Consider the following 26,924-nt stretch of genomic DNA (forward strand, 5'->3'; position numbering starts at 1 on the left):
TGCCAATAGGCATGAACGAGGACCTGCAATAAACCAATAACTTACACCGGTTGTCAGCTGGGATAGATTCCAGGGCGGTGATAAGTAGGAGGGGAAATATGAATGAAGGACCTCAGACCCATTCCAAGGAGAGATCAGATAAATGTTATTAAAGGGAAATAAAAGTATAAAATTATTTGTGTAAAATCAATCATTTTTTTCTTTCTCCCTGAACAGAGACATTACACTCTGGTTGAATAACTAATGAAATGGGGCCCTTATCAAAACACCAGGGGACCATAACCATGATTGATAGACAGTACAATTGTGATAAAGGCTTGCTCTAAATTTTAAAAAACATCATGTTTTGACTTTAGATAAATGAAGACATAATGTACTTCTTTTATTAACTAATTTGAGTATTCATATCATGCTCAGTTATTATCTTGTCAAATATATCAATAATGTTGACTTTCTTTTTCCCTGTCCTCTCAAATTAGAATCTGTGACAGAATTTTAAAAATCAGTAAGAAGGAACAAAAAAAATAGGTTAATTTGTACTACAATTAAAGGAATGCAAAACTGTTCAAAGCAAATGTCTGTATAAACAAAATGAAACCAAGTAGTCTGTCATAAATAAAATAATTTATTTCATCTGAGTATTTCTTATATCAGAATAATACCTATGTTTTAGTTTGTTTGTTTGTTTGTCTTTTATAAAAAAATAATTGTGACCTCAAGCCATGTACAGTAATGTTGACAAAGAACTGGAGGGGAGAGGAAAAATGAAATCAAAAATGAGATTTTAATAAATCTGTCTGCATAATTATGGATTCATAAGCACTTGAACTGAGCAGTCATATTGGACCGGGACCACCAAACTAGTTAACAAGAAACAGATGCAGTAGGATAATTAAACCTGGGCCTGTAAATATTTTTGCCTCTTATTCTTGCAATTGTAGATGAGATCAACACTTAAAAATAAAACACTACCAGAAGACTGATAGTCTGCTTTCCCTGCCGCCTTTTGAAACCTGAACAGACCAACAGCAGCAGCGCACCCTGGTCTATTTTAAAACCTTTTCCCAGTGAGCCTGATATTATTCCCACTCACCAGCAGCAAATGCACAGAGCATAGGACAGATTCAGTACATATAGAAACATGAACATTATGTGAGGAACTTGACATACCAAAGCTAATGTCATCCTTTTTTGGGGGCTTCTGAATCATAGCACGGGATCCCCTCAGGACGCCACCGGTTTGATAACTGTTTTGTGTGTGTGTGTGTCTGCACGTGCTAAGCTAAAGTCATGCTAAAATGCTGCACCGCATGCTTTGAATGTGTTTGCCTGGTAAAAGTGATCTAAATGTTTGTCAAAGTCAGTGAAAGACTCATTGTCCTTATAAATGTGTGTTTGTAGGTCGGTTGCTCACGAGTAGAACCGGTTTAAGAAACAAAGGCCTTTATTTACTGTCCCAATCACCCAAAGGCCACCTGAGAGACCTGTCTGCTCTGCATCTTCATTTGGAATCTAATTTCTTTATGACATACTTTAAAGAATCAGTACTTGTTACATAATGCATAACATTAGTATATAAATATGTCTTTTTCTTTCTATATGATAAAACAGAAATTTAAAAAATGAAAATACAACAATGTAGTGTGCACTCGAAAACATACCTAACCCTAACCCTAACCTACATGTTTCAAACTCAAGGCCCGGGGGCCAAATGTGGCCCGCCACATCCTTTCATGTGGCCCGTGAGAGAATAAATTGTGTCTAAAAGAAGTGTCTAAAAATAAATAGGTCAAAAGTGTGTCTGACCAAAAACTACATTTCCCACAATGCAGTAACTAAGCACATCGTAACTTTAACAAAAAAGTTCTAAAATGATTTATGTTTTAACAGAGCAATAAGTAAACTGTACAGTTTGACACTTGAATAAGTAATAAATGTAGTAATTTAACATTAAGGTGTATTTACATTTATTTTACATTTATTTTACATTTCATTGAGTTACATTTAGTAACATTTATTAGTTACATCTGGCCCTTTGAGGACAGCTGTTATGCTGATGTGGCCCTCGGTGAAAATAAGTTTGACACCCCTGTCCTAACCCTTAAAACAACAACAACAAAAATGTCCCGTTTGGATATCATTCTGTTTCTTGTTATCAATGCTACTATTTCCCACACATTTCCCCTCCAAACTCCAGAGAAACTTTGATTATAGTAACTGTTTGAGGTTCTTAGGTTAGAGATTGAATTTTATTAATAAGATCATATCAGCATTAACAAGAGTAATAAATATTTTAAAACCAAATATTAAGTGCCAATAAATTCATTTGTTATAAAACTGTTTCTCCTTCTTTCTTCCTCCACCCTAATATCTTAATACCCCCTGCTGGAAAGAGTCTTGATGACCTAAAGTACATTTTGCTGCCAATAATTCCACCAGAATTTTGACCTGGTATATAAAGCAGCTGTCCCCTTTTGTGTTTGGTTGCACTCTTCTTAACATTTCCAGTTAAACTGTCTATGGATGCCCCAGCACTGGCATCTGCTCTGGGAGAGCATGGCTCCATTCTTCTCAGGCAGCTGGAGAGGATGAGAACGGCTGGAGAGCTCACTGACGTAGTGCTGCTGGCGGAGGGAGTTCCCTTTCCGTGCCACAAGGTGGTGCTGTCCGCATTCAGCCCTTACTTCCAGGTGAAGTGTCCATCTTTGTGCCCATGTAGAAAAACAGAAGTTGATTTGCAGAAACATTTAAGACAAATCTGATCATTTTCCACTGATGCACGTAACATAAAGTCTTTCACACTTTTTCAGGCCATGTTCACATGTGGTCTGAAGGAGACCCGGGGAGCAGAGGTGTGTCTCAGAGACACTCCTGCTCAGAGCCTGGAGCTCCTACTCGACTACATGTACCGAGCTCAACTTCACATCTCCAATGACAACGTCCAGGGAGTGGCTGCAGCTGCCTTCCTGCTCCATGTAGACGGGGCCTTCAGGTGCGAAAATATAATTTGGGAATTCTTGAATCTTCTATAATAAATAACAATTGCATCATGGAAATATTATGTGTGTACGACTCATTATAAAATGCTTCAGTATTCAGGACATCTTGCTCCCATCTCACTTTTGTTGTCACTGCTCCAGGTTGTGTCAGAACCACATGGAGGCCCACATGGATGCCTCCAACTGTGTCGGCCTGTACCACTGGGCCAGAGACCTGGGGGCCAGTAGTCTTGCAGATTGTGCTTTCATATATCTCTGCCAACACTTTGCAGAAGTGAGTACTCAGTACTATCTGGTTTCAAGATAAACACGTACTAGTGTCAGAATAGCAGCACAGTGATGTTGAGATGTTTCCAGACTGCTTTCAGTGATTATCTTAATTTTCATTTAGAAGTAAAGTTCTTATATGATGTAATTTTGTTGGTCTGTTCTTTGCACACTGGGATCTGGTTTGATGGATGTTTTTGGGTCAGTACAGGTAAAATTCACTTGACTTGAACAACTGATTTCATCAACTCCAAATTTGTCGTTTATTTCCCTTTTCTTTATCTGGCCGTCTCGAGGTTTGTGAGGAAGAAGAAGTGCTGGAGCTGGATGCCCAGCGTCTTGGCGATCTGCTGAGTTCAGATGATCTCAACATATCAAAGGAAGAGGTTGTGCTGGAGCTGGTTCTCCGCTGGCTCCAGCAGCACAAGGAGAGCTTGCAGTGTGAAGCCCAGGCAGTGGAATTACTCAGACACGTCCGACTGGAGCTCGTGGACCCTGGATTCCTCCGCAAAGCCAGAAGGAGAAACCCGGTGAGAGATGGAAGGGAGTTATAGAAGGAAATAAAATCTAGATTCATTATTCACATCTTCCAGGTGTTACTACGGGATGCAGAGTGCGTTGGGATGATTGACACCGTTCTCCACACCGAGGCATCTGCTCCACCTCATCGCACCCTTCGCTATGGCATGGAGACCACAGACCTGTTGCTCTGCTTGGGTGGGGTGAATACGGAGGGAGTTCCCACCCGCCGTGGAGGAACAGCTGACCTCAGCTTTTGCTTTGCCCCCAATGGTAGAAAGTCATACTTCATCCCATCTCCACTGAGGGGTGGTGGCATTTCTGGACAGATTACAGGAGGGGGAGTGACACGGGAAAATAACATCTTGGTAGCCATAGAGACAGAGGATCAACATAGGATGAAGAAGATGGCTATATACAGGTGTTTCCGTGCCCTTATGTATAAAAATAATCCATATGCATGCAGCACTAGATCTAAAATGCCTGTTCATCTTCCAGATACGATAATTCAGATGAGAGTAGCTGGGTGGAGGTGTGCACGGCGCCCCACAGGGACATGTACGCTCTGGGACTGCTGGGTGATTCCATCTATATGATAGGCGGTCAGATGAAAACGTGTCATCGCTACGTCATCACAGCCAGCGTGGAGAGGTGGTCGCTGAAGAGAGGAAGCAGCTGGCTCGGATTCGCCCCTTTGCCCCTCCCCTTAGCCTGCCACTGCGCCGTTATCTTAAAAGAGCATCTCTATGTGCTGGGAGGGTGGACACCCCAGGTACACGCACCTGTCTGACAACCACTCCAGTATCAATATTGACTGTCTAGTGGATTTTTATTTTGAAGTGCCTTCGAGCAAGATGACACAGCTAATTCAAGAGATTCAGATAAAAAAAGAAAAGAAAATGTCTCCACTAAAAGAAAATGGTCAATTATTCAAAGGTTTCACAAAAGTATTTTTTAAAACTTTTTTTAAACCAAGATTAACAAGAAAATGCAACATCCTTAAACATTCACTCAGTAACGAGGAGTTTTAAGTTCTTAAAGTAAATAAAGACAGTTTTACTTACCTTAAGCTCCTGTGTTATTTAGTCCTACATGTGTAATACTGTATTTAATGTTTTTATGAAATATATTTTTCATAATGTATGTAGACAATTCCAGACTTTATAGATCTCCAGCAGGGATAGACTAAAGTAAAATATCTGGGTGGAGTCTTCATTTTCAATATTTAACCACTCACACGTTCATTGTGCGCTGCTGGGTTGCACTTGATCTCTTCTTGAACCGATTTCATTTGGCTTTTTAAAAAAAACTGACTTCATTCTCAGTCAGGCAACTGGAACAGCAGCCCGGTCGCACCCTCTAGTGGTTAAAATGAAAAACACATATTCACGACAAAACTTTTAAACACCACATAAGAGTCAAGTTTTTCTCACATAAACACATAAGTTTTAAATCTGCTCACTGATTTAAAGTCAAATTTTGAGAGGGTAAGCGCCACACTTCCCTTCTTGTTAGATCACTTATGCCTCTGCTTCTTTTTAGTTCTCATTTCACAATCTTGGCTCGCTTTCTATTTTTTCACCTTCCATTCTATGTCTAAATCACTCTTCTCTTTGCACAGAACTTGCCAGATGAGGAGCCTGACAAGCTGAGTAACCGAGTCTTTCAGTTTGACCCTGGGAAAGACAGGTGGGCAGAGTGCTCCAGGATGAAGTACTCCAGGTACCGCTGTGGCTCGGCTGTCCTAAACGGAGAAATCTACATACTTGGTCAGACCACAAGTGTATTCCTAAGGATTTATTGTGTATATAACAAGAACTGGTTCCAGTTTGTGTGTTTATGTGTCTTTCAGGTGGTATAGGGTGTAGTGGAGAGGACCTCGGACAGTCACGTCGCTGTCTGAGCTCTGTGGAGATATACAACCCACCCACAGACACCTGGAGGGAAGGACCAACCCTGCCCATGTCCTTACTCTCCCTCCGATCCAACGCATCCAATGCAGGAGCCATAGGAGAAAAGCTCTACGTCTGTGGTTACTTCAAGGGGGCCGGTCAGTTAGTGAGGATTGTAAATTATTTTTCTAAAAATCTTGTTGTGAGGGTTTGGTTTTTTTTGCTTAAGTTATACCTCACATGTTGAACCTCAGGCTAAAATGACTCCTGTTGCACAATTTATGTCACATTAGAGTCTGGAAATTAGATTTTGGTTGCCCATAAGTTGCAGACTTTTTCTCATGACTGCAGGCCGTCATGAGATCATCACCAAGGAGATTTTGGAATTGGACACTGCAGACAATGTGTGGACTGTGGTGGAAAGACGAGCAGCCATGCAGGACAGCTATGATGTCTGTCTGGTGGCTAATCTCAACCCTCGAGACCTCTTCATACCCTGATCCATCTCCTACTGACTCTTGAGTAGATGTGATGTGTGGAAAGTGAGCACCTGTTCTTCAAACCTCATACAACTCTGTTGAAACAAAAATTTAACTCCTGTATTTCTAAGACAATATCATTATAAATAGTTCATTAATAGTTGCAAATGTCATTATTAATGGTGTGTGTCATCATTAGGTTGTTAACCTGTTGTAGATTACTGAAATAATTACTGAATGATGAAGTACAAATAAATGATTCATTAGAATAATACATTTTCTCTATTTTAGCTATAATAAATATAGGATTATATATTTATATTTACTTATTGGTACTTTTCTCTGATAATCACATCTTTAGTGTTATTTTTGTGTCGTCTGTGGGTTATAAGTGGGGCAGTAAGTTAATTTCTGTTGAGCTTTTCATACTTTTCATACTTCATATCTGAGTTTGAAATAAAACCAATGGAATCCTTCCTCCTTCTCTCTGACCGCAAAGTCTGATTCATCCCAGTTTCTTCGAAATCTATTCTAGGACTGACTTTTCCTGAGCTCGCCACAGAAGCTCAGCATCACCAAACATGTCCGACTGAAGTGGTGGATTAATGGTAAGCGGTGACCCACATGACATTCCGTACATACCTTCATTCCCTCTTTCCTGCTGCTGATCCGGAGCAACTGCGAAGCCGCGGAAAACCCCAAATGAGTGTGATGCGCCTGGATGTTGCTGTGAGCGCTGGCGTTGGAATGATGAGGCTCCACCCATCGGTATGGGCTGAACGGGTCTGAGGAGAGCTGCAGTTAAAGCTGATCGGATTCTTAATGTTCTCACTTTCTGTTAAACTGGACCAGCTGTAATAACGGTCTGTATTTTGAAGACTAAACCGATTTATGTGGCGCGTAAAGCAGTTTGGAGATCGCGTCCTTACGCAGTGACAGGTGTGCGCCGTGCGCTCCGGCGCACTGAGGATGGGCAGAAAGGGGCTGACGGCGGAGACGCGATGAACATCAGCCACCACTCCGAGCTCGGTTGCCTGCAGGATGAGGTGTCCGACGATGGAGGTGAAGAATCACCAGCACAAACACAACTTGAAGGCGCAGTTGCAGGCTTTTTATGTCTGGATGTCTAATGCAAGCATCTTTTTTGTAACTAGGGATTATGATACCATTTCTTATATGCCTGTTTATGCATGCATAGCCTTCTCACTGCAAGTAACAACAGTTTGTTGTATGCTGTTATATGTGATGTATAGTGACTTCCTGACTCGACCACACAAAGTCATCACACCCAGCTGAACACACAATCCTCCTAATGTGGATGATAAATCATTGTTCTATTTTGCGAGGCTCTTGCGATGTGAACTTGTGTTTGCCAATGCGGATATCAGCAGTCAGCGAGCGTTAATCTCCATCCTCCATTACAACTTCACAGACACACACTAACAAAACACCTCCAAAAAGAAAAAGCATTTCAGCTGTAGTAGAACTTTTTTTTCCAGGAACCAAATCATGAACTAAAGACATGAGATATGAAGAGGAGAAAAGAGGAGAGGAAAACATGTTTCACTCTGTTATTATAAAAAGGTTTTGCAGAAGATTGTGCATCAATCTGCACGCATGTAGTGTTGTCTACACCGTACAAAAAAAAAGTATCCCGTTCCATCTCCATGATGTGTCTGCATGGCTTCTTATGGATTCTGTTACAGTTTTGCATGGTTTCATAAATGACTTGCAGATTATTCAGCTCTTTTTTCACTTTATTTTTAATTCTGAAGTTTGTGTGTTCTTCAATCTAACATAAAGGCTTGAAATTTATTTGCCTGCATCTACCTTTATTTATGGTGAGGTCAAAGAGCTAGCTGTGCACTCAGTTAAACATTTCCTGCATTGAAAATTGATAATAAATGATAATGTGGACATAGGGGATGGCTACAAGACACAAACTGGACTTGGGTTTGGACCTGTTACTAAGAGGAAATTTTTATAACCCGACCTCCGTGACTTTTAATTGAATACCCCTGCCATAGAGGGTGAGAGCTGCAATGATGTATTGCTGACTATCTCATTAGACAATATCATAAAAAGCCTGTTGCCAAAGCAAAAGCTCCCTGTGTTTCCATGGTTATCAGCCGCCATGTCAAGCTGGTGAATTCTCCCCTGCTGAAGGAGGGGAGGAGGCAATGACGTCCGATAGGGAGCAATTGAACAGAGAGTCTGAGAGGAGGAGGAGGAGGAGGAAGAGAAGATGGCGAACAATCTGGCCCCTACTGGTCACAGCTGAGTTGTGTAGCACACATCCTGCAAAATAAAAAGGTGATCAGTTAAGGATGAGGTGAGACTGAATGAACAAAGAGGTGTGATTGATATTCATGTTGTTGAACTCACAAGTACAACATCCTTGGGGCTCCAGGCCCTGCAGGATGTGAAGCACTGCATCATGCACCGTGGCAAACAGCCGACTCTTTGGGACGTTGTCTGAGAAGAAACCGCCAGCTTCCAGCTGCTCCACAACGTGTGCTAATATTTAACCACACATGAAAGGGGAAAGAAATTTTGTCAGTATAGAGATAAATATTTGTGTGTAATGTCATGTGTCAGAAATAATGTGGTGTCACTGAGGCTGAGACCTTGGTGTATACATTCTACAAATCTTAAAAGAAATGAACTTTGACTCTTGTTTTGTCGGCTGTGCCACTCACTTTGACAGCCTGCGAGATAGATGACTATATCAATTTCTGCAAAGTCTTTGAAAATCTGAAAGAAAAAAAAATTGTATGAGGTTAGCATTGTCCTGCTGTGTTATCCTCCCAAATAACAATTTTTCAGCCAGTCAGTTGATCTGTCAGTAAATATTGGTTGTTTGGGGAGTTAGTCGAAAAGCTATTCAAAATTAATTCATGTTTGGTTATAAAAAGTCATACATATTGAGGAGTTTTACCAGTTACACCATTTGAATTTTGTAAATTTCTCAAATTTTAGAAAATATTTGATCTAGGTTATTTGAAGTACTTGTAAGGCCTTAAAATGATCTTATTTTATTTTATATGTATGCATTTGTCTGCAATATGTATTTTTAATGTTTCAATGGCAGCAACTTTTCTCACTCTTGTATGAAGAGTTTGAGTTTGAATTGTTGTTGTTTTTTTACCTACATCTCTGAGACCATTTTCTTAGTATTGGAGGGATGATAATAAGAATAATTTTGACATTTATTTCTAGCTGACTATGATGCCATCTACTATTTAACTCTGATAAATACATTAACACATACATTTTTAAAGGATTTCACAGTAACTGTGTCCACGAAGCTGCTTGTGGAAATGTCCAAGATGATGCTGTGTGTTCCTGGTATGATTGCTATTTCCTTCTCCTCATCAATTTGCTGCAGTTCCTCATTGATGCTCTCGTCACACTGGCAGACCATGCCTGAATCTGTGTCTGACATGCTGTGTGTGTAAGCCAAGTTTTCTTGGCCTTTAAGGTCACTTGTCCAGTTTTCGGTCAGATCTATATTTTCCCCCTCACTTGGTCCTTTCAGTTCTGGAGAGACTTTGTTCTTCTTTGCTTTGGCCAACTCTTTTTTCTGGAAAATGAAAAAAATTAAAAAGTTTAAATTATCAGTTAAAATATGCCACTTTTGCAATATAAAATATACAAATGTGTCATTTAGGACATCATACTTGTTTCTTTTCCTCCTTTCTAACTCTCTTTTTCTCTTTATCTTGTTCACGTTTCAGTTTTGTTTCTTGTTTCTTCTTCTGCGTCAGCAGCTTCCCAAGGTCGATTCCACTCTGCACAGAAAACAAAGCATCACATGAAGTAAAGAAATAAGAAAGTGTGATGAGAGAGAGACAGGGGGACAGGGATTCCATCTGCATTCAGAAAAAGTCATATTCACACACCTTTTCTTGCAAGGCGTCCAAGTACAACTCAACATTTGCGTAGTAAATAGTTGTTGATGAACGGAAGATTTTAATTCCTGGAATCTCTTTAGCCTGTAGGGACACATCATAAAACGGAAGACTTCAGACTCTCACATCCTCTTTCACTATGATTTGTACTTTTCACCTCAAAAAAGGTACTGTTTGACTAAATGGGCTACCATTTACTGACTAAAAGTTGAACTAATTTTCTGTAGAATGTTCTTGTAGAGGTTTGGTCCAAAACTAAGTATAATTAATCAAACCACCAGAGGTATATGTTGATCTAAATATTACAAGTGGCACATCAGATCTTTTTATTTCAAAAGTTGCTTTAACTTACATTTCTTAAGAATCCAGTGTTTGTAAAATGTCACTCACCTCCTGGTAGAGGTCTGTATCCAGATAGATGTCAGTGCCTGGCACGTTGCCCAAGATAGCATAGCGAGGTCTGAAAGGTATTAAAACATTATTAGAATTGGAATTTCCCTACATTTACATTTATACATTTTATCTGTGCATCAGTAATTATTTAAAGAATAGTGTGCAGTTACAGTTGTGTTCTGAAGATGACGGTGAGCATGGCAAAGGCAATGGATACGGCCAGCCCCAGGTCCAGATTGAGCAGGATGGTGCTTGTGAATGTTACCAGCCACACCACCTACCAGAAACACTTACGTCAGCAGGTTGAAAGCTCCAGGAAGTTCTCACAGTGAGTAAAATGAGAAGAATAAGACATACCAGATCGACCTTGTTGGTCCTCCACAGTATTGGCACATCTGTAAACTGCTTGAACATCCCTTTCAAATTTACCAACACAATTGCAGATAAGACAGCCTGAGGAAAAAACAAACATTTACACCTTTTTTCACATCAGTGACCTCGCTCATGAATTTAATTCACTCCCAGCAAAAATAACAATCATTGTATGGAAATGATGCTGAAAGGAGAGTTACCTTGGGAAGATCTTCAAAGAGAGCACCTAATTTTAAAATTATAATCAGGACAATGACACAAGAAATCATCCCTGCAACCTGGCAAAACACACACACACACACACACACACACACACACACACACACACACACACACACACACACACACATATACAATTTGCAGTTATTAGAAAGTTAAATATAAAACTTAATTTGATGTAAACAGATGCATCTTTGACATCCTCAAGGGGAAACTGTTTGTGATATTTTACACATGGTGTAATCTGTCATACACACGGGACAACAACACGGGTGTTTGTATTGTGTTTACTTGTGTTTTGCCTCCAGTGGCCTCCTGGACGAGGGAGCGAGACATGGCGGAAGTCACAGTGTAGCACTGGAAAAAGCTGCCAATAGTGTTACTGAGACCCAAGGCAAACAGCTCCTGGAAAAGAACAAACATGAAGACACTTCCATTGATACAGACATTTGGTTTTATTAACATTTTGGTCTGGGGTGTGTAATCTTCAAGTCAAAAGCATAATATCAATCTAGAATAGAAAATGGGTGATTGAATCAGCCAGTCCTCGGTGGACCTTCATCAGCTCCACTTGTGCTTCTGAATGGAATATTTGCAGAGGTATTCTTATCTGTCTTGTAGTTTAATGATTTTCGCTGCTGTTATTACAACTAATCATCAATGATCAAATCCCCAGCGGTCACCATGAAAATGAGAAAGGCCCTCTCCCAAGGGTTTGGCCATTATGGGCTAACAGATATCTAATTGAATAACAGAAACCTGGTGGTGGGGCATGGTAGATACTGTTCTCTATGTCAACACACAACTCTAATTCTGAGGTAGCAATAAGCTATGATTCGTTGTTTTAGGTGCGCAGATATTCTTGACCTTTAACCCTTCATTTAAAACACAATTTCACGATAGTACTATTAGAAATAAAGAGCATGTTGAGGTAATTCTATTTTTTTCATTTTGCTTTTCTAATTATAATTTATAATTGCATTAGATTGACTGAACATTAATTTATTTAAAATTGACTCAGTTCATAAAGCAAATAAACAGTATAGCAAAAAAACCTGTCTATTGAGTTTTCATGTTGCACTGTCTGGAATCCAGGACAATATGACTCTTTTTTCTCAGCAGCATGAGATGTCATGGAAACGATGAATGAGCAGAGACTCAAATCTAATTCAGCAATGAATCAGAGGGATATGGGGAACATACATATAACTGTGTCCAGTGTGTTAGGTGTATTCCTCACCTGGTTGCTATCCACTTTGTAGCCATGTTTTAGGCCAAATGTTTTTCCAAGGGAAATACAAATGGCAAAACCCACAATGGCCACTGCAAAAGCGCTACCAATCACTTGAGAGAATACTGAGGCATCTGGAGCGCGCGGGACCTTGAGCCTGTAGCAGGATCAAAAGATGATTGTTTCAGGAATTGGTCACTGCAAATTATTCAGTACACCGAGTCTTGACACATTAGTATCTCAGCAAACAACCGGTAAACGAAAAAATACAGCCAAATCAGAGTAACTTTAGAGTATATTACAATAATCTGCTTTTAAATGTTACTTTATCTTTCCATGTGCTACTTCATTCTCTGTTGGGAAACTTTGTCACCATATGGACTTTCCCATTACAGAAACTTTTCCAGGAACAGAAGTGTTTCATAAAATGACACACAGACGCACACTGTGACTGTTGTTTCTTGCTTAATCACAAGATTCACATATGTATGATGACAACAACATTTATGTGTCAGAGAGCTTGTGAAAAGTCTTCCTTCCTTAACTGCCCTGAGTCTCAACTCTTCTCCAAATCAGAGTCATTCACACACACACACACACACACACACACACACACACACACACACACACACACACACACACACACACACACACACACACACACACACACACACACACACACACACACACACACACACACACACATCCACACAAACACACAAGCACAAATTTAATAGATTTGATGGAACTAGAATAATAATCACATCCTGTAGACTATACTTTGATCAAAAACATAACTCACTTATTTTAACCTACCCTCAAATAATTATCTAACATTGGCTATGACTACTGTTTTCCAACAACACACCTTTGAAACACACAAAGATGAACCTACCCACTGGGAATTTCTCCAACCACACTAATGCTGTATTTACCCGGCAGGTCAACAAAATGGCTGATGAGGGTTGCCAGTATGACCTGTTGAAAAACAGGCACAGTCAGTGAAAGGGATAAAGTGTCAGCTTCACCAGTAGAGCACAACTTTTGATCCTCATGTTCAGGATGCCCCCTGCTGGACATGTAAAGGCACAGACCTGCTGCTGAAGTGGGGAAAAAAAGGTAGGAAACCACCACATGGAGGACTCACCACAATGACTTCAGTGGGGATGGGCATGGGCAGCTTCTGTCTGCAGTAGGCGTTGATTTCTTTGAGCACACTGACAATAAAGAGAGCAACCAGGCTGATCAGCAACTCCGGCACATGGGTCCCGAGAAGGAGTCGACACAGATCCACCAGAGTCTGTGAGCATCAGAGTGTGGGGGGAGAGGATGGCAGAGGAATCACGTTACAACACGTAGTGAAAGCGAGTGTGTGTAGCTCAATGGAGGTGTGCTGATTAATCTCCCAGCCCTTAGCTGTTCTTGAGTTAATTAAACATGGAGTGGTGCGCGTGACAGAAGAAGAACCCATTACACTTAGGAGTGAACTCAGACAAGAGTCACCTTGAACTATTTTTTCCCCCTTTTTCTTTCAACATTATAAAGATAAGACTCATGTTTGTGTGGATTATCATTCGTTTGGGCCATGGTGATCCTGAAAGCTTTAATATTTGGACTTCAAGAGGTTTGAAGATGTTTCATTGCATCCAAGAGGCCTTATCAGTTCAAAGTGACTGATGAGGAGTTACAGGTATTTAACCTCCACAAACTCGGCTAATGCTGCATGTGTGCTGTTGACCTAGCTGGAACTACAGTGGTATCTCTACTTATGAATGTCTCTACTTACCAAATTTTCTACTTACGAAACTTCTCAGCAGGAAAACATTACGTCTAGTTACGAAAGAAATTTCGATTTACGAAAGGTAAAAATACAGTATGGGCTGATACTCGCAGCTCCCACAGGTTCCTGAACGCAACACTCCCATAGCTGCTCTGCCATTGGCTATTGACTAGTATCTTCCTGGCATCCCATTGGCTGAGAACGACCTCTGTGTGAAACTAGATTAGTGTCCATGCATTGTCCTCGTCATTCGGCCCTGGACCCATGAGGTGTTATGATAGTTTTGCGCAAATATATTAACTTTTAGAGTATTCACTATGGACCCCAACAAAGTGACGGAGAAAAGAGGAAAAGAAAAGACGAAGAAAATAGTTTTTTTGTCCGTACAAACAAAGCAAGAGATAAAAGAAAAGCATGAAAAAGGGAAAATACGTCTCTACTTACGGAATTTTACTTATGTAATTTCTTCCGGAACCAATTAATTTCGTAAGTATAGGTACCACTGTATTTATTGGTCATTAGGTCATTGGGGTCACAAGTGGTTTGTTTACCTACTTCACCAAAAAGTGATTCAATAATGTTGCATGAATCAAGACGTGAATGGTGATGAAACAGCCTGGGGAGTGATGTTAGCACCGTTTGGGGGTGATGGATGGGGTAGACCATAGCAGCATTAATCATCAGACTTTCTTCCGCTGGCTCCCCCACCATCAGTTCTTTCGGTCCGGAATGTCGACCTTATTCTCTTTATTCACAGTTCTAGCATAAGGGAGGATGTCCGGGAGAACAGGCTGCCCTTTTTGGTTTATCAAGGGCACAATAAGGTGGAAAGGACTTCGTTGTAGTCCTACGCAAAGATGATCTGATTCATTCATCTTTCTATCACCTCTTGGTTAGTGAGACAATGGAGGCGATGTTATAGTAGGTTAAGGTCAGCGTGGTTCCAAATGATATGGAGCATCAGAGTTCAGCTTAAAATATGTGAAAATAAAACGTCTTCCAAATTTAGAAATTTATTTTGTTAGATATAAATGCTAGTAAACCTGATTCTTATCCACATGTCAAGATGATTTCATGTAGCTTTAGTGATTGCTGCGATCAATGGGGCGCGTCACTTGTTTGAAAAAGATTTGTAGTGCTGTAATTAGGAAATGCTTCATGTTTATTTTTTTATTTACCGACACCCCCTAATTTTTTGGGAACTATTCCAACATTGTTCATTTATGTTTGACATTGCGTAATGCTGAAATCTGACAGTAGATGGCGCGTTTGTGCCACTGTGGATCCATCACAGACATCACATTTACAGTGTTTATGCTTGGACAAAACACTTGGAGGTAAAGCAGCAGCACCATCAACAAGATGCTGCCTTCATATTCTTATTTATTTGTGCTAAGTACACCTATTTATTGGATTTATTTATTACTACTACTTAAATAACAAAATTACAAATATAAGTTATCTACAAAATACCCAGAAATATAACATTCGGTATATTAAGTAATTAATCCTGTTATTAAAAGTCAGTTCAAATGAATGAAAAATGAAAGTGTAAATTTTTAAGATTGAGTCAACAGGACAAGCTGATCCAAGTGAGCAGGTTCTTCAACAGTTTACCTCCTGCCTGCATGAGATGTCATTTGACCATCTGTCAAAGTACTGGGGTCACCCTTTTGTATCGGAACAATTTACAGTACAGTAATTGTTTTATCAGCATGATTTGGTTTTACATTCTTTATGACAATAAAGAATTTCACATCTGATATTATGTATACAGCTTCTGTTGCCACATTCAGCGTTACGGCTGGAGTGAGACATTCCGTTTCATACTGTTTCAGTTAGCTGAGCTCTGGTTCGTGGTACTGATAATAAGAATTATACAGATTCCTGGTCTTCCTTTTTTTTTTTTTTTTTCATTTTTGTGTTTTTATTCAATTTTCAATTTTATCAAGTATAAGAACAGCAATACAAATGGGAGAAAATTAAGAAGAAAAAAAAGAAAAAAAGGCACGAACAGGGGGAGTTTCCCTTGGGGGTTTTCAGCAGTCCCTCATACACACACCTGACAAATTGAAAGAGGTAGTTAACCAGGCTAAAGTGTATAGCAACATTCAGGTGAAGTCAGATCTTACAGGTTTCACATATTCTGTCCATTTGGACCAAATCTGATAAAACTTATCTCTTTGTAGTTTAAGAGTAAATGACAGTTTTTCCATGATGTAAATATCTTAAATAATGTCCAGCCAATCATCAACAGTGGGGGGTTCAACCTTTAGCCATTTTCTTGTTACAGTTTTTTTACTTGCTGCAAGCAATATACCAAGCAACTTCTTATCGTTGTCATGGACATTTTCAGTTGATATATTTCCCAAATATAAATTTTCACAATTAAAAGAAATGTTTGAACCCAATATATCATTTATGTGTTTTTGGATCTCTTTCCAGTAAGGTTGTATGATGGTACACTTCCAGAAGATTTGAGAGTGGTTCGCTTCATTTGTCCCGCAGTCTCCAAAAGGCGTCTCCACTGCCCTGAAAAATCTCACCACATTCTTTCAACAAAATTCACGCCAAGTATTTGATCCTGTTGCGGTCTACTGCAAACTGCATATTTTGTCCCAACTCCCCTCAGAGATATCTATATTTAATTCTTTTTCCCATTTCGTTTTTATGTACTCGGTACTCTGATTTTGGACTGTTGGATTCCATTATATAACACAGAAATTATTTTCTTTAAGCTTAAGTTGCCTGATTTTCTTTTCGGTTGAGGTTATTGCTATTATCTTACCTCTAATAAACGCCTTAAAGGCATCCCAGAGGACAGATGGCGTCACCTCTCCATTGTCGTTCTGTTCCAAATATAAATTAATTTTGATTTTAAGTTTCTCTTTAATAATTGGATTATTCAAAATGTTTGAATTTAGCCTCCAGTGTGTCGATCTAATCTTATTGTTGAATTGGGCTATGGTCTGATATTGTACATGGGCCTATTTCACACTTCTCTAGTCTGTGGAGATCTTTTTTAAATGTAAAAAAGTAGTCTATACGAGAATAGACATTGTATGAGGATGAATAGTGACTATAGTGGCAGTCAACATAGTGCAAAAATGGACCCGAAAGAACCCTTTAAATATCCAAAACCTTCTCTACCATAGTTTCCACCGTACTGTTCTCAGTTTGTTAGGAGCAATGAAAGAAGGTGAGGGGGCATACTGTCTCGTACATGGTTTGTTAGGTCGTAGATGGAGCCGGTGAGGTTCTCCTGAAGGTGCGAAGTTTCTCCTTATAGGATGAATAAGCCTGAGTCGGGCCCTTCTTTGCTCGTCGGTCCAGTCTCCTCCAGGTCAGCCTCCGGATCTGCTCCATCATTGTGGCCGGAGGTCTGAAGATCTTCATGGTGTAACCTCTGCTTGATAAATCCTCCGTCGCCTCCTCTATCGTGTTATAGATTTTTGTGTCATCTTTGTACCTGACTCGAAGCCTGGCCGGGAAGAGGGTCTGGAACTGGATTTGGTTCTCTTTCAGGATCTTACGGACCTCGACATATTCCCTTCTTTTCTTAAGGATGAGTGGTGGATAGTCATGGTCCAGATTAATCTGGTTCCCCTGCTAGGTGAAGACTTTACCCTGCCAGGCCTTGGGGAGTATTGTTTCTTTGGTTTTAAAACTGAGGAACTTGGCTACAATGGAGCGCAGCAGAGCGTCTTCTGGTGGCTGTGGTCCAGCCGAGCGGTGCGCTCGTTCAATATTGAGACACAGCGCGTCTTCAGGCAGACCAAGACCGTCTCGGAGCAACTTCTCCACAAACGAAGTGATCATTTGTGAGTCCCTCTCAGACCCCTCTGGTACTCCATAAATCCTTATGTTGTCTTGTCTGGAGCGGCTCTCTAACTCCGTGAACTTCTCCTCCAGCCTAGCGTGTAACTTTAGCATCTCCATCACAATGTCCTCTGTGTTTTGAATCCTCTCCTCCATGTTCTCAATTCGCCCCTCTGCTTCGTCCAACCTGGTATTCATCTTTAGGATTTCTTCTTTAATCACCTCCAGTTGTTCTTTATTCTCTTGGCGGAACCATCAGAGCTCACTCAGTATCAGCTGCAACTCGGCCATGATCACGCTAAAGTTGTTGACTTTTAGCACGGTGCCTCAATGTTCGCACTTAACTCCTTAACCGGCTCCAACTAACACACACCTCTGTGTATTGGTAGAGCTTGTACCCCCGTATTGTTATATTTCGCAAGTGTTTTTTTAAGCCTGCATGGGAGTAATAGTAATATTTCTCGGGTTAGGAACGGGAGCCCTGACACTACGCGACCATCTCAACGATGATCCAACCGGAAGTTGGATTCCTGGTCTTCTAGTACAGGAATTTAACCGAAACTACAACACCCATGTTCCCCCACCTGTCATATTCACTCAATTCCCATGAGGCCACTTCCAAAAAGGACATTCCTGGCCTGTAACAGAAGATAATCTGAAGCAGACCTCTGATTACGTGATGGCTTCTCTCTCTCAGATTCGACTCTTTTGTGTTGATTTGCCCTCTGAAGCATTTCACAAAATCTTTCACTAAATCTATCATTTAAAAGATTGTATTCTTGATAAGATGTTACTGGGTACGGAGACAACTGGGAGAAAATGTCTAATACACTGATTCTCTTGCTGGCAAGTAAAACATTTCATCTATTGCTAAGCGAATAAAAGTGAAGATGAACGCACGTTTGAAGAGAAGTTTTTTCTTAATCCTACTGTTGTTGGACTTGGTGGTCACTGTTGGACAATCGTATAATTCATTGTCTTTTTAAATCCCACTGCCATTGCTAAATTGTCCAATTTAGCAATGGCTGGTAGGTGGTAGCAATCATTTTGCTACCACCTACCAGCCCCTACACAGCCCCTCACTTTTGATGCCATGACATCAAAGATTCATCAGCAAAATGGAAGAGATATAAATGACTGCATCTAAATTTATACCATCACCTAAGATTTTTATTCTTCATAATGAAAACACATATAATTTGTTCAATATGTAATGAAAGCTAGATTTTGTTGCAGGATACCCTTGTTTCTGGTTGCTGATATGACTGCCGTTAAAAAAGAAAATTGCTGTTTCATTTGTTTTTGTGAGTGAATTGGTTGACTATATTTTTCACACATTTGGACGGAGCACAGAAGACATTTTCTCACTGTTTGCAGAAGCAAACCTCACTCACCGCTGAATGCGGTTTAGTATTAACACATGTGAAGGAGTGGTATTTATAATTTCATTTGAGTCAACACTGGAACAAATTATTTTGTTTGTTAGCTGTCCATCAGCTAAGTCAAAGATGTACTTACGTAAATAAGAGCCAGAGGCCCCGTGAAGCGAGCCGGCCTCACTCCGAACAGGTACTTGAGCTGGGAGACGCATACATGACACGCCGACCCAGTGGTGTAACCACGAACCAGTGGCTCAGACAGGTAGTTGACGACAAAACCAAACCTCACCAAACCCAACAGAATCTTTGAAAAAAAATAAAAAAAGATTTTGTCAAAAGAACTGAAATAACACTGAAATCTGTTCCTCCTCATCCTTTTCAAAGTGGACATACGTGTAAAAACACACCTGAAAGATGCCTGACAGGACTGTGAGAGAACACGCTATCTGAACTCTGTACGCATCTCTTGCACCGATGTCAATAATTTCACTTCCATTAGTGCCATTTATAATAAATTTACTGTCCGGTGCCAGCTCCTCTGTCACACTACCAATCATGACGCTGATAACAGCAAATGTACCTAAGCAAGGACACAATCATGTATGAGTTCATTTATGTTATTTCAGCTGTTTGCTTGCTAATTATTTCTGCTTCCACTCACCTATGGAGATGTGTCTAGAAGTACCAAAGATGAAATAAACCAAGACAGGGAAAAGAGAGGAGTAAAAGCCGTACACTGGAGGTAAAGCTGCCAGAAGAGCATTTGCCATCCCTGAAAAAAGGAAAAGTTTGGCTTTTTAGGACAGTTTGACACTTTGCTTTGATTTCTCTCTGACTGAATATTAGTCAGTCAGTCATCTTCAGATTACCACCGGTATATCCGCCGCAGCGGGTCACGGTTGACTGAATGTCAAATGTATAAAATCATCAGTCCTGACAATAGAGAATTTTAAGTTATATTCTAACTTTTGTTCTGTGAGTGAAGACTTTAATTGAGTCTAGTTACCGAAGAAAAAAAAAGGAGGAGTAGAATTTCTTCAGCCTATGAGTAAGTCCTTCTATCCATCAGTAAAAAAAATTTCATAATTGTCTCTTTTTTTCAGTTTACAAGAAGGGCATGAAATTGCAATCTGAAATGTAGCTACTGACAAAAATGTTTCAAGCACAAGTAGCACCCTAAAAGTGTGTCAATTCCATATATTTAGTAAAAGAGACAAATGAAGTTGCACAAGTACACTTAGTCATATTTCAACTTGAAGAAATGTACTTATTTAGATTCAACCACTATTTCTCACATGTAAATGAAATTTAAAAAGACATAAATTTGTCTGACAAAACACTCACACTGCAAAGTAGTCAGACTACAACCAAGTAGTCAGTTTTCTCTCTCACTAAGATAGAATAGAGGATAATTCACAAACAAACTATTTAAAGAGGCAAGTTTGGAGAATATAGTGAGGATGAAGTCCCTCCACTGTATAGACACATCTACAGTATACAAACCCTGTGGCAGATGCATGATGCTCACACTGCAGCCAGATACCAGATCACCTACAGCATATTCTCTGAAGGAGTAGTGAGGCAACCAGCCAAGAACAGGGATCCATTTAAGCAATATGTTCATTACCCTAGGCTCAGAGCACCTGAAACAATCACACGTATCTATGTTATTAAACCACACACACCTTTTTCAGTCAAACAAATGAAAACATTCTAGTCTACTTTTGTGAATCGTAACACCTGCTGCAGTTTTAAGCAGCTGGCTTTAAGCAACAGAGACACACAGCATAACACCATGACACTATGACAGAAACAAGTTAACCAGTAATTAAATTATAAGCCTTTACCTCAGTTTGTACTTCACATTAAATAATAACACAGTATTTGTTATAATTACTATTCTGCTTTCAGGTTTATCAAAAATTAACTTAAGGGAACAACTATACAAGCACATAATATACAGTACTAACAACTGAACTCTGACATGCTTCTTTTTTATTTGCACCATTGTTTAGCTCTTTGTTTACTGATATCTGGCACACCTCCCACCTTACATATCCAGTCTATTTCTTTCTTCTTCTTTTTTTACCTCACAAACTCCTTTGCTTGTTCACCCAGAGTTGGTTTAGGGAAATATGTCCGTTTATGTGCCACCTCATTCAGACGTAACTCATTCAGAACTTCCCTTTCAACAACATACTCCTCAGCTGAGCGTTCTTTCTTCTCCATGTCCATGACCATTTGAGGAAATTCAGCAGATCCAAACTTGACAGTGCTGATCTGAGGATTGAGGCATTGACTGTTCCCTTTGTCCTTTTAAGAGAAGAGCCACAAACACACATGCCTTTACTGTGTGATTGCCTGAGCGTGTGTATGGGGGTTATGTGCACGTGTGTGTGAGTGAGTGTGTCTCCTACAGTAATTAACTTAATTTGTTAAAGGGAAAACTGGTAAAAGGTGATCTTGGTAAACACTGAAGGCAAATTGTGAAAAAAAAAAAAAAAAAATTATTTTGCCTGCTTTCAAGGAGTCTTTCTACCTAAAAAAAAAAAAAAGTAACACTTTTCAAACTTTTTCAGGTTAAACTTTTTCAATCCAGGAAAGAAAACTTTACCCTTCCACCCAGCAATAAAAAAAATTGTAAATGTCATACTGTTTTCAGCTCAAAAGAGGGTCATGAAATGTGTAATTTGAGTATTACCAATTGATCAAAGGTATCCAATAAATGCATTAAAAGAAAAGTTCATTCAGAATACTTAGCAAAGGCGACAAATAAAGTTTCAAAATTATATATAGTACATACCCATATTTCAAATTGAAAATATGTACTTATTTATATTCAACCACCGCTTTTATCTCAAATATTTATTTTGAAAAATCACTGAACAATGAATGTGTCTAACAAAGCACTTAAGATCAAAATGTATTAAAAGTATACAGCCTCTTTGGAACCAAACAGCGTTACAGTTACGTTAGACTGCTGACAGTGCTCATCTGAATCATCTAACTGAAATTATTAACACTATTTATTTATATATATATATATATATATATATATATATATATATATATATATATATATATATATATATATATATATATATATATATATATATATATATATATATATATACACACAGTATATACTGTATATACACACACACATACAGGCAAAGCTTGGTTTCCAAACACAATCCGGAAGGCTGTTCGTAATAGCGGTTTGTTCGAATTCCAAATACATTTTTCCCATTACAAATAACGTAAATGGTCTTAATCTGTTCCAAGACACTAGAAATCTACCTTTTTTCAACATGTTATTTCATAATGTCATTTATATATCAAATTGTACAGTAATATAACATATCAAAGAAATGTAGAAAGAAAGAAAGAAAGAAGCAAACACGAGAAAGAAAGAAAAAAAAACATCAACGTAATGTGGTTAGCCCAAGATATGGGTTTTAGTCGTCTTTGGTACAGAAGTTTACGGTACCGTAACTCGTACCATAGGCAATGGAATGCAAATTAAGTGAAAAATTATTGAATACAGTAAAATAAAATAAAAAACATTACCGTCACGTTTTCTCTCGACTTTTCGCGTGCTTGGCAGCGAGAAAAAGGTGTTTGTTTCGTCTTCAACTTCCAAATTTTGTTTGGAAGTTGTTTTGTTTGTTTTGTGGGATGATAAAAAGTTTTTAAGATAATAAAGAGACTATTTTTTGACGTCAAGGAAAAACCTGCCCTCTGCTTTGACTAATTGTTGTGTGTGTGTGTGTGTGTGAGAGAGAGAGAGAGAGAGAGAGAGAGAGAGAGAGAGAGAACTGAGAAACAGGAACAGATATACTGTCGTTATTATTATTATTATTATTACTATTATTATCATTATTATATCTTGAATTTTTCCCCTGAAAGAATGAATGAATTTTTCCCCACTGTTGCTTCATTCCACATTTGGTAAAATGTCCGGTTGAAGACCTGGGCTCAGACCTGGCTGCGGGTTCACTGGTGCATGTAATCACATTCACAAATATTCTGACATTACTTATTAATCTGCATGGCTCACACACTGGAGTGCATGTTTTCCCCAAGCTGTTGTGTAATATGACATGACTCATTGTGTGTGAAAATTTGGTTAGAAGACAGTTCACCTGAAGGATCACCTCCTGTCCTCTCAAATTGGACTTGTGACAGAGTCTGCTGAACAAGAAACAGTGTGAGAGTGTGTGTGAGTGTGTTCTTGGCACTGCTGCAAGCAGGCATTAGTCACGGCTTTTAGGTTCACTCACGCACACACACTAGTAACTAGAAAGCACGATCAGGAGACTGCAACTCAAACACAAGAGAATGCTGTTCATCGACTTCAGCTCAGCGTTCAACACAATCGTCCCCCAGCAGCTCATCCACAAACTGGACCAGCTCGGACTCAACACCTCCATACGCAACTAGCTGCTGGAATTCCTGACAGGGAGACCACAGGCAGTTCGAGTTGGTAACAACACCTCCAGCACCATCACGCTGAGCACGGGAGCCCCCCAAGGATGTGTACTGAGCCCCCTCCTCTTCACTCTGCTAACCCATGAATGCGCACCGACTTCCAGCTCCAACCTCAAGTTTGCAGACGACACAACTGTGGTGGGTCCCATCAACAACAACGATGAGACAGCCCACAGAAATGAGGTGAGCCGCTGGCTATGTGGTGCAAGGACAACAATCTCCATCTGAATGTGGAGAAGACAAAGGAGATTGTTGTGGACGTCAGGAGAACACGCACCCAGCATGCTCCACTAACCATCAACAAGGCTGCAGTGGAAAGGGTCAGCAGCACCGAGTTCCTGGGTGTGCACATCTCCTTAGGACCTGTCCCGGGACCGCAACACCGCATCGCTGGCCAAAGAAGCCCAACGGCACTTCTACTTCTTCCACAAACTGAGGAGAGCAACAGCCCCCCCCCACCACCACCACCACCATGCTTACCTACTATAGAGGCACCATTGAGAGCATCTCATCTTAGCCAGTTGTATCACCGTGTGGTACGGCGCCTGCACTGTTTCCTGCCGTAAGACCCTGCAGCGAATTGTGAGAGCAGCTGAAAAGATCACTGGTGTCTCTCTCCCTTCCCTCACAGATATTTACAACGCCTGCCTCACCCGCAAAGCCATCAGCATTGCAGGTGATCCCACCCCCCACCCCCTCACATTCTTTTCAGCATGCTGCCATCAGGTAGGAGACTGCAGAGTCTGCGGGCCAGAACCAGCAGGCTCAGGGACAGTTTCTTTCACCAGGCGGTCAGGAGGCTCAACTCCCTCCCTGCTCTGCTCTCAAAATGAAATGACTGTGTCAAACAATAATGCTTCTTTTCACTTCATAAGGTACATGCAGTCAATCAAGTACACCAGGTTTCAAAATATTGGGTATTGTTGACATTTGAAAAATTACATAGACTTTTATCTTTAAGTTTTAATGGTATTTGCCTACAAAATGTCCACAAAATGTCTTGGTTGGGAACTTTATGTCCACATGCAATTTTCACATTCAAAAGCATTCCAGTAAAGAGCAAATCAGTTTTTTCCCTTTACAGTTTATTACAGGAGGTACAGTAAAAACACTGTTTACAACATGATAGAAAAGAAAAAGCTTACAGTGAACAAAATAGCCGTGAAACACACAAGAGCATTCTGAACAAACAAAAACAACAACAGCAAAATGCTCAGAAAAAAAAGTTATAAAGTTACTGTCTCTAATCTCTACGATCTCTGATATCATCCAAGGCGATGCACCTGGGATAGAACCTCTTGGTGTGCCGGATCCCCCCCGGCAATGATCAGCTGTGTGTCAGTGGGGGGGCAGTGACTCAGCGGTAGAGCGGGAGGTCCAATGTTCCAAGATTGGCGGTTTGATTCCCTCTCCCACCCAAAAATACCCGGAGTGTGAGCTCACAGTGGGTGTCAGCTCACCTCTGGAGAACTGCTGACGCGCCCTTGAGCAAGGCGCCGTCACCCTTACAAGTTGCTCATTTTGGCGCACCATAAAGGAGCTGCCCACCACTCTACCCCCCCCCCCCCCCCAGTATGCGTACGGGACCCCTGTGTGTGTGAGTGTGTGTTCAGTGCCTGTCCACACTAATATATGCACGTATTAATTACTAACACTAGAGTGTGCCACTGATTTCCCTTTCAGGATAAGGTTTGGAATACTGTTGTTGCTATTGTGGGATGTTGTGTGTTAACATTCGTAAATAATAAAAAAGCAATCCATAATTTTGTTGGGAGGTGTAGATTATCTGTTAAGAAAATGAAACCATTGTGGAAATATGTTCACTGACTGCATATTGTGTGAAAGCAGCATGAGATGTGTGAATGTTATGGCCACAAAAGACCGATGCTGTGCTAATTGTGTTTAGAGTTTTGAAAATGTGACTGCTGTTTGGACAAATACTTGTAAGTGACAGAAAAAAACTAATGTGGCTGATATGATCTTATTAATAAAATTCAATCTCTAACCTAAGAACCTCAAACAGTTACTATAATCAAAGTTTCTCTGGAGTTTGGAGGGGAAATGTGTGGGAAATGCTAGCGCTGATAACAAGAAACAGAATGATGTCCAAACTGGATAATTTCGTTGTTGTTTTAAGGGTTAGGACAGGGGTGTCAAACTCATTTTCACCGAGGGCCACATCAGCATAACGGCTGTCCTCAAAGGGCCAGATGTAACTAATAAACGTAACTAAATGTAACTCAATGTAATGTAAAATAAATGAAAAATAAATGTAAACACTCCTTAATGTTAAATTACTACATTTATTACTTATTCAAGTTACAAACTGTACAGTTTGCTTATTGCTGTTTTAACATAAATCATTTTAGAAGTTTTTTGTCAAAGTTAAAATGGGCTTAGTTACTGCATTGTGGGAAATGTAGTTTTTGGTCAGACACACTTTTGACCTTTTTATTTTTAGACACTTCTTTTAGACACAATTTATTCTCTCACGGGCCACATGAAATGATGTGGCGGGCCACATTTCCCCCCGGGCCCTGAATTTGACACATGTGGGTCAGGGTTAGGGTTAGGTATGTTTTCGAGTGCACACTACGTTGTTGTATTTTCATTTTTAAATTTCTGTTTTATCATGTAGAAAGAAAAACACATATTTCTAAACTAATGTTATGTATTTTTAACAAGCAGTTTGAAATAAAACCAATGGAATCCTTCCTCCTTCTCTCTGACTGCAAAGTCTGATTCATCCCAGTTTCTTCGAAATCTATTCTGGGACTGACTCTTCCTGAGCTCGCCACAGAAGCTCAGCATCACCAAACATGTCCGACTGAAGTGGTGGATTAATGGTAAGCGGTGACCCACATGACATTCCGTACATACCTTCATTCCCTCTTTCCTGCTGCTGATCCGGAGCAACTGCGAAGCCGCGGAAAACCCCAAATGAGTGTGATGCGCCTGGATGTTGCTGTGAGTGCTGGCGTTGGAATGATGAAGCTCCACCCATCAGTATGGGCTGAACGGGTCTGAGGAGAGCTGCAGTTAAAGCTGATCGGATTCTTAATGTTCTCACTTTCTGTTGAACTGGACCAGCTGTAATAACGGTCTGTATTTTGAAGACTAAACCGATTTATGTGGCGCGTAAAGCAGTTTGGAGATCGCGTCCTTACGCAGTG

General features: G+C 40.1%; 2 protein-coding genes across 3 annotated transcripts; one reads left to right on the forward strand and one right to left on the reverse strand.

Annotated features, from left to right (window-relative positions):
• The first annotated feature begins 857 nt into the window (after positions 1-857).
• LOC137602380 (kelch repeat and BTB domain-containing protein 12-like) lies at positions 858-6,829 on the forward strand. Of its 2 annotated transcripts, XM_068325063.1 has the most exons (10): positions 858-2,690; positions 2,811-2,992; positions 3,141-3,273; positions 3,563-3,796; positions 3,860-4,206; positions 4,284-4,557; positions 5,407-5,554; positions 5,638-5,835; positions 6,029-6,219; positions 6,692-6,829. In XM_068325063.1, the coding sequence occupies exons 1-9, from the start codon at positions 2,520-2,522 to the stop codon at positions 6,175-6,177; spliced, it is 1,836 nt and encodes a 611-aa protein (XP_068181164.1). In that variant the 5' UTR covers positions 858-2,519; the 3' UTR covers positions 6,178-6,219; positions 6,692-6,829. The 2 variants fall into 2 exon arrangements, with proteins under 2 accessions (XP_068181164.1, XP_068181155.1); XM_068325054.1 differs by lacking the exon at positions 6,692-6,829 and having other exon boundaries at positions 860-2,690; positions 6,029-6,684.
• A 1,484-nt stretch (positions 6,830-8,313) lies between these two features.
• On the reverse strand, positions 8,314-26,673 carry LOC137602346 (solute carrier family 26 member 6-like). The gene is made up of 20 exons (XM_068324962.1): positions 26,632-26,673; positions 21,350-21,573; positions 20,764-20,903; positions 19,922-20,032; positions 19,668-19,840; positions 19,400-19,564; positions 13,430-13,582; positions 13,178-13,260; positions 12,292-12,439; positions 11,343-11,456; positions 11,033-11,110; positions 10,818-10,913; positions 10,631-10,737; positions 10,458-10,527; positions 10,059-10,151; positions 9,837-9,947; positions 9,428-9,739; positions 8,856-8,910; positions 8,542-8,673; positions 8,314-8,454 (listed from the first exon to the last, which is right to left on the reverse strand). Coding segments are annotated over exons 1-20 (2,373 nt in total). The 5' UTR covers positions 26,638-26,673; the 3' UTR covers positions 8,314-8,452.
• Positions 26,674-26,924: the final 251 nt, after the last annotated feature.

This window comes from Antennarius striatus, chromosome 2, assembly GCF_040054535.1.
Source record: "Antennarius striatus isolate MH-2024 chromosome 2, ASM4005453v1, whole genome shotgun sequence".
NCBI lineage: Eukaryota > Metazoa > Chordata > Actinopteri > Lophiiformes > Antennariidae > Antennarius > Antennarius striatus.

What these genes read in the sequence shown, in the direction of transcription:
- LOC137602380 (XM_068325063.1), top strand. Translation starts at nt 2,520, where the DNA reads ATGGATGCCCCAGCACTGGCATCTGCTCTGGGAGAGCATGGCTCCATT. An exon ending in TGGGAGGGTGGACACCCCAG is followed by an intron (nt 4,558 to 5,406) that starts GTACACGCACCT and finishes CTCTTTGCACAG; the next exon opens with AACTTGCCAGATGAGGAGCC. An exon ending in CGGAGAAATCTACATACTTG is followed by an intron (nt 5,555 to 5,637) that starts GTCAGACCACAA and finishes TGTGTCTTTCAG; the next exon opens with GTGGTATAGGGTGTAGTGGA.
- LOC137602346 (XM_068324962.1), bottom strand. An exon ending in CAAGCAAAGGAGTTTGTGAG is followed by an intron (nt 20,904 to 21,349) that starts GTAAAAAAAGAA and finishes TGATTGTTTCAG; the next exon opens with GTGCTCTGAGCCTAGGGTAA. An exon ending in CATCATGCATCTGCCACAGG is followed by an intron (nt 20,033 to 20,763) that starts GTTTGTATACTG and finishes TCCTTTTTTCAG; the next exon opens with GGATGGCAAATGCTCTTCTG.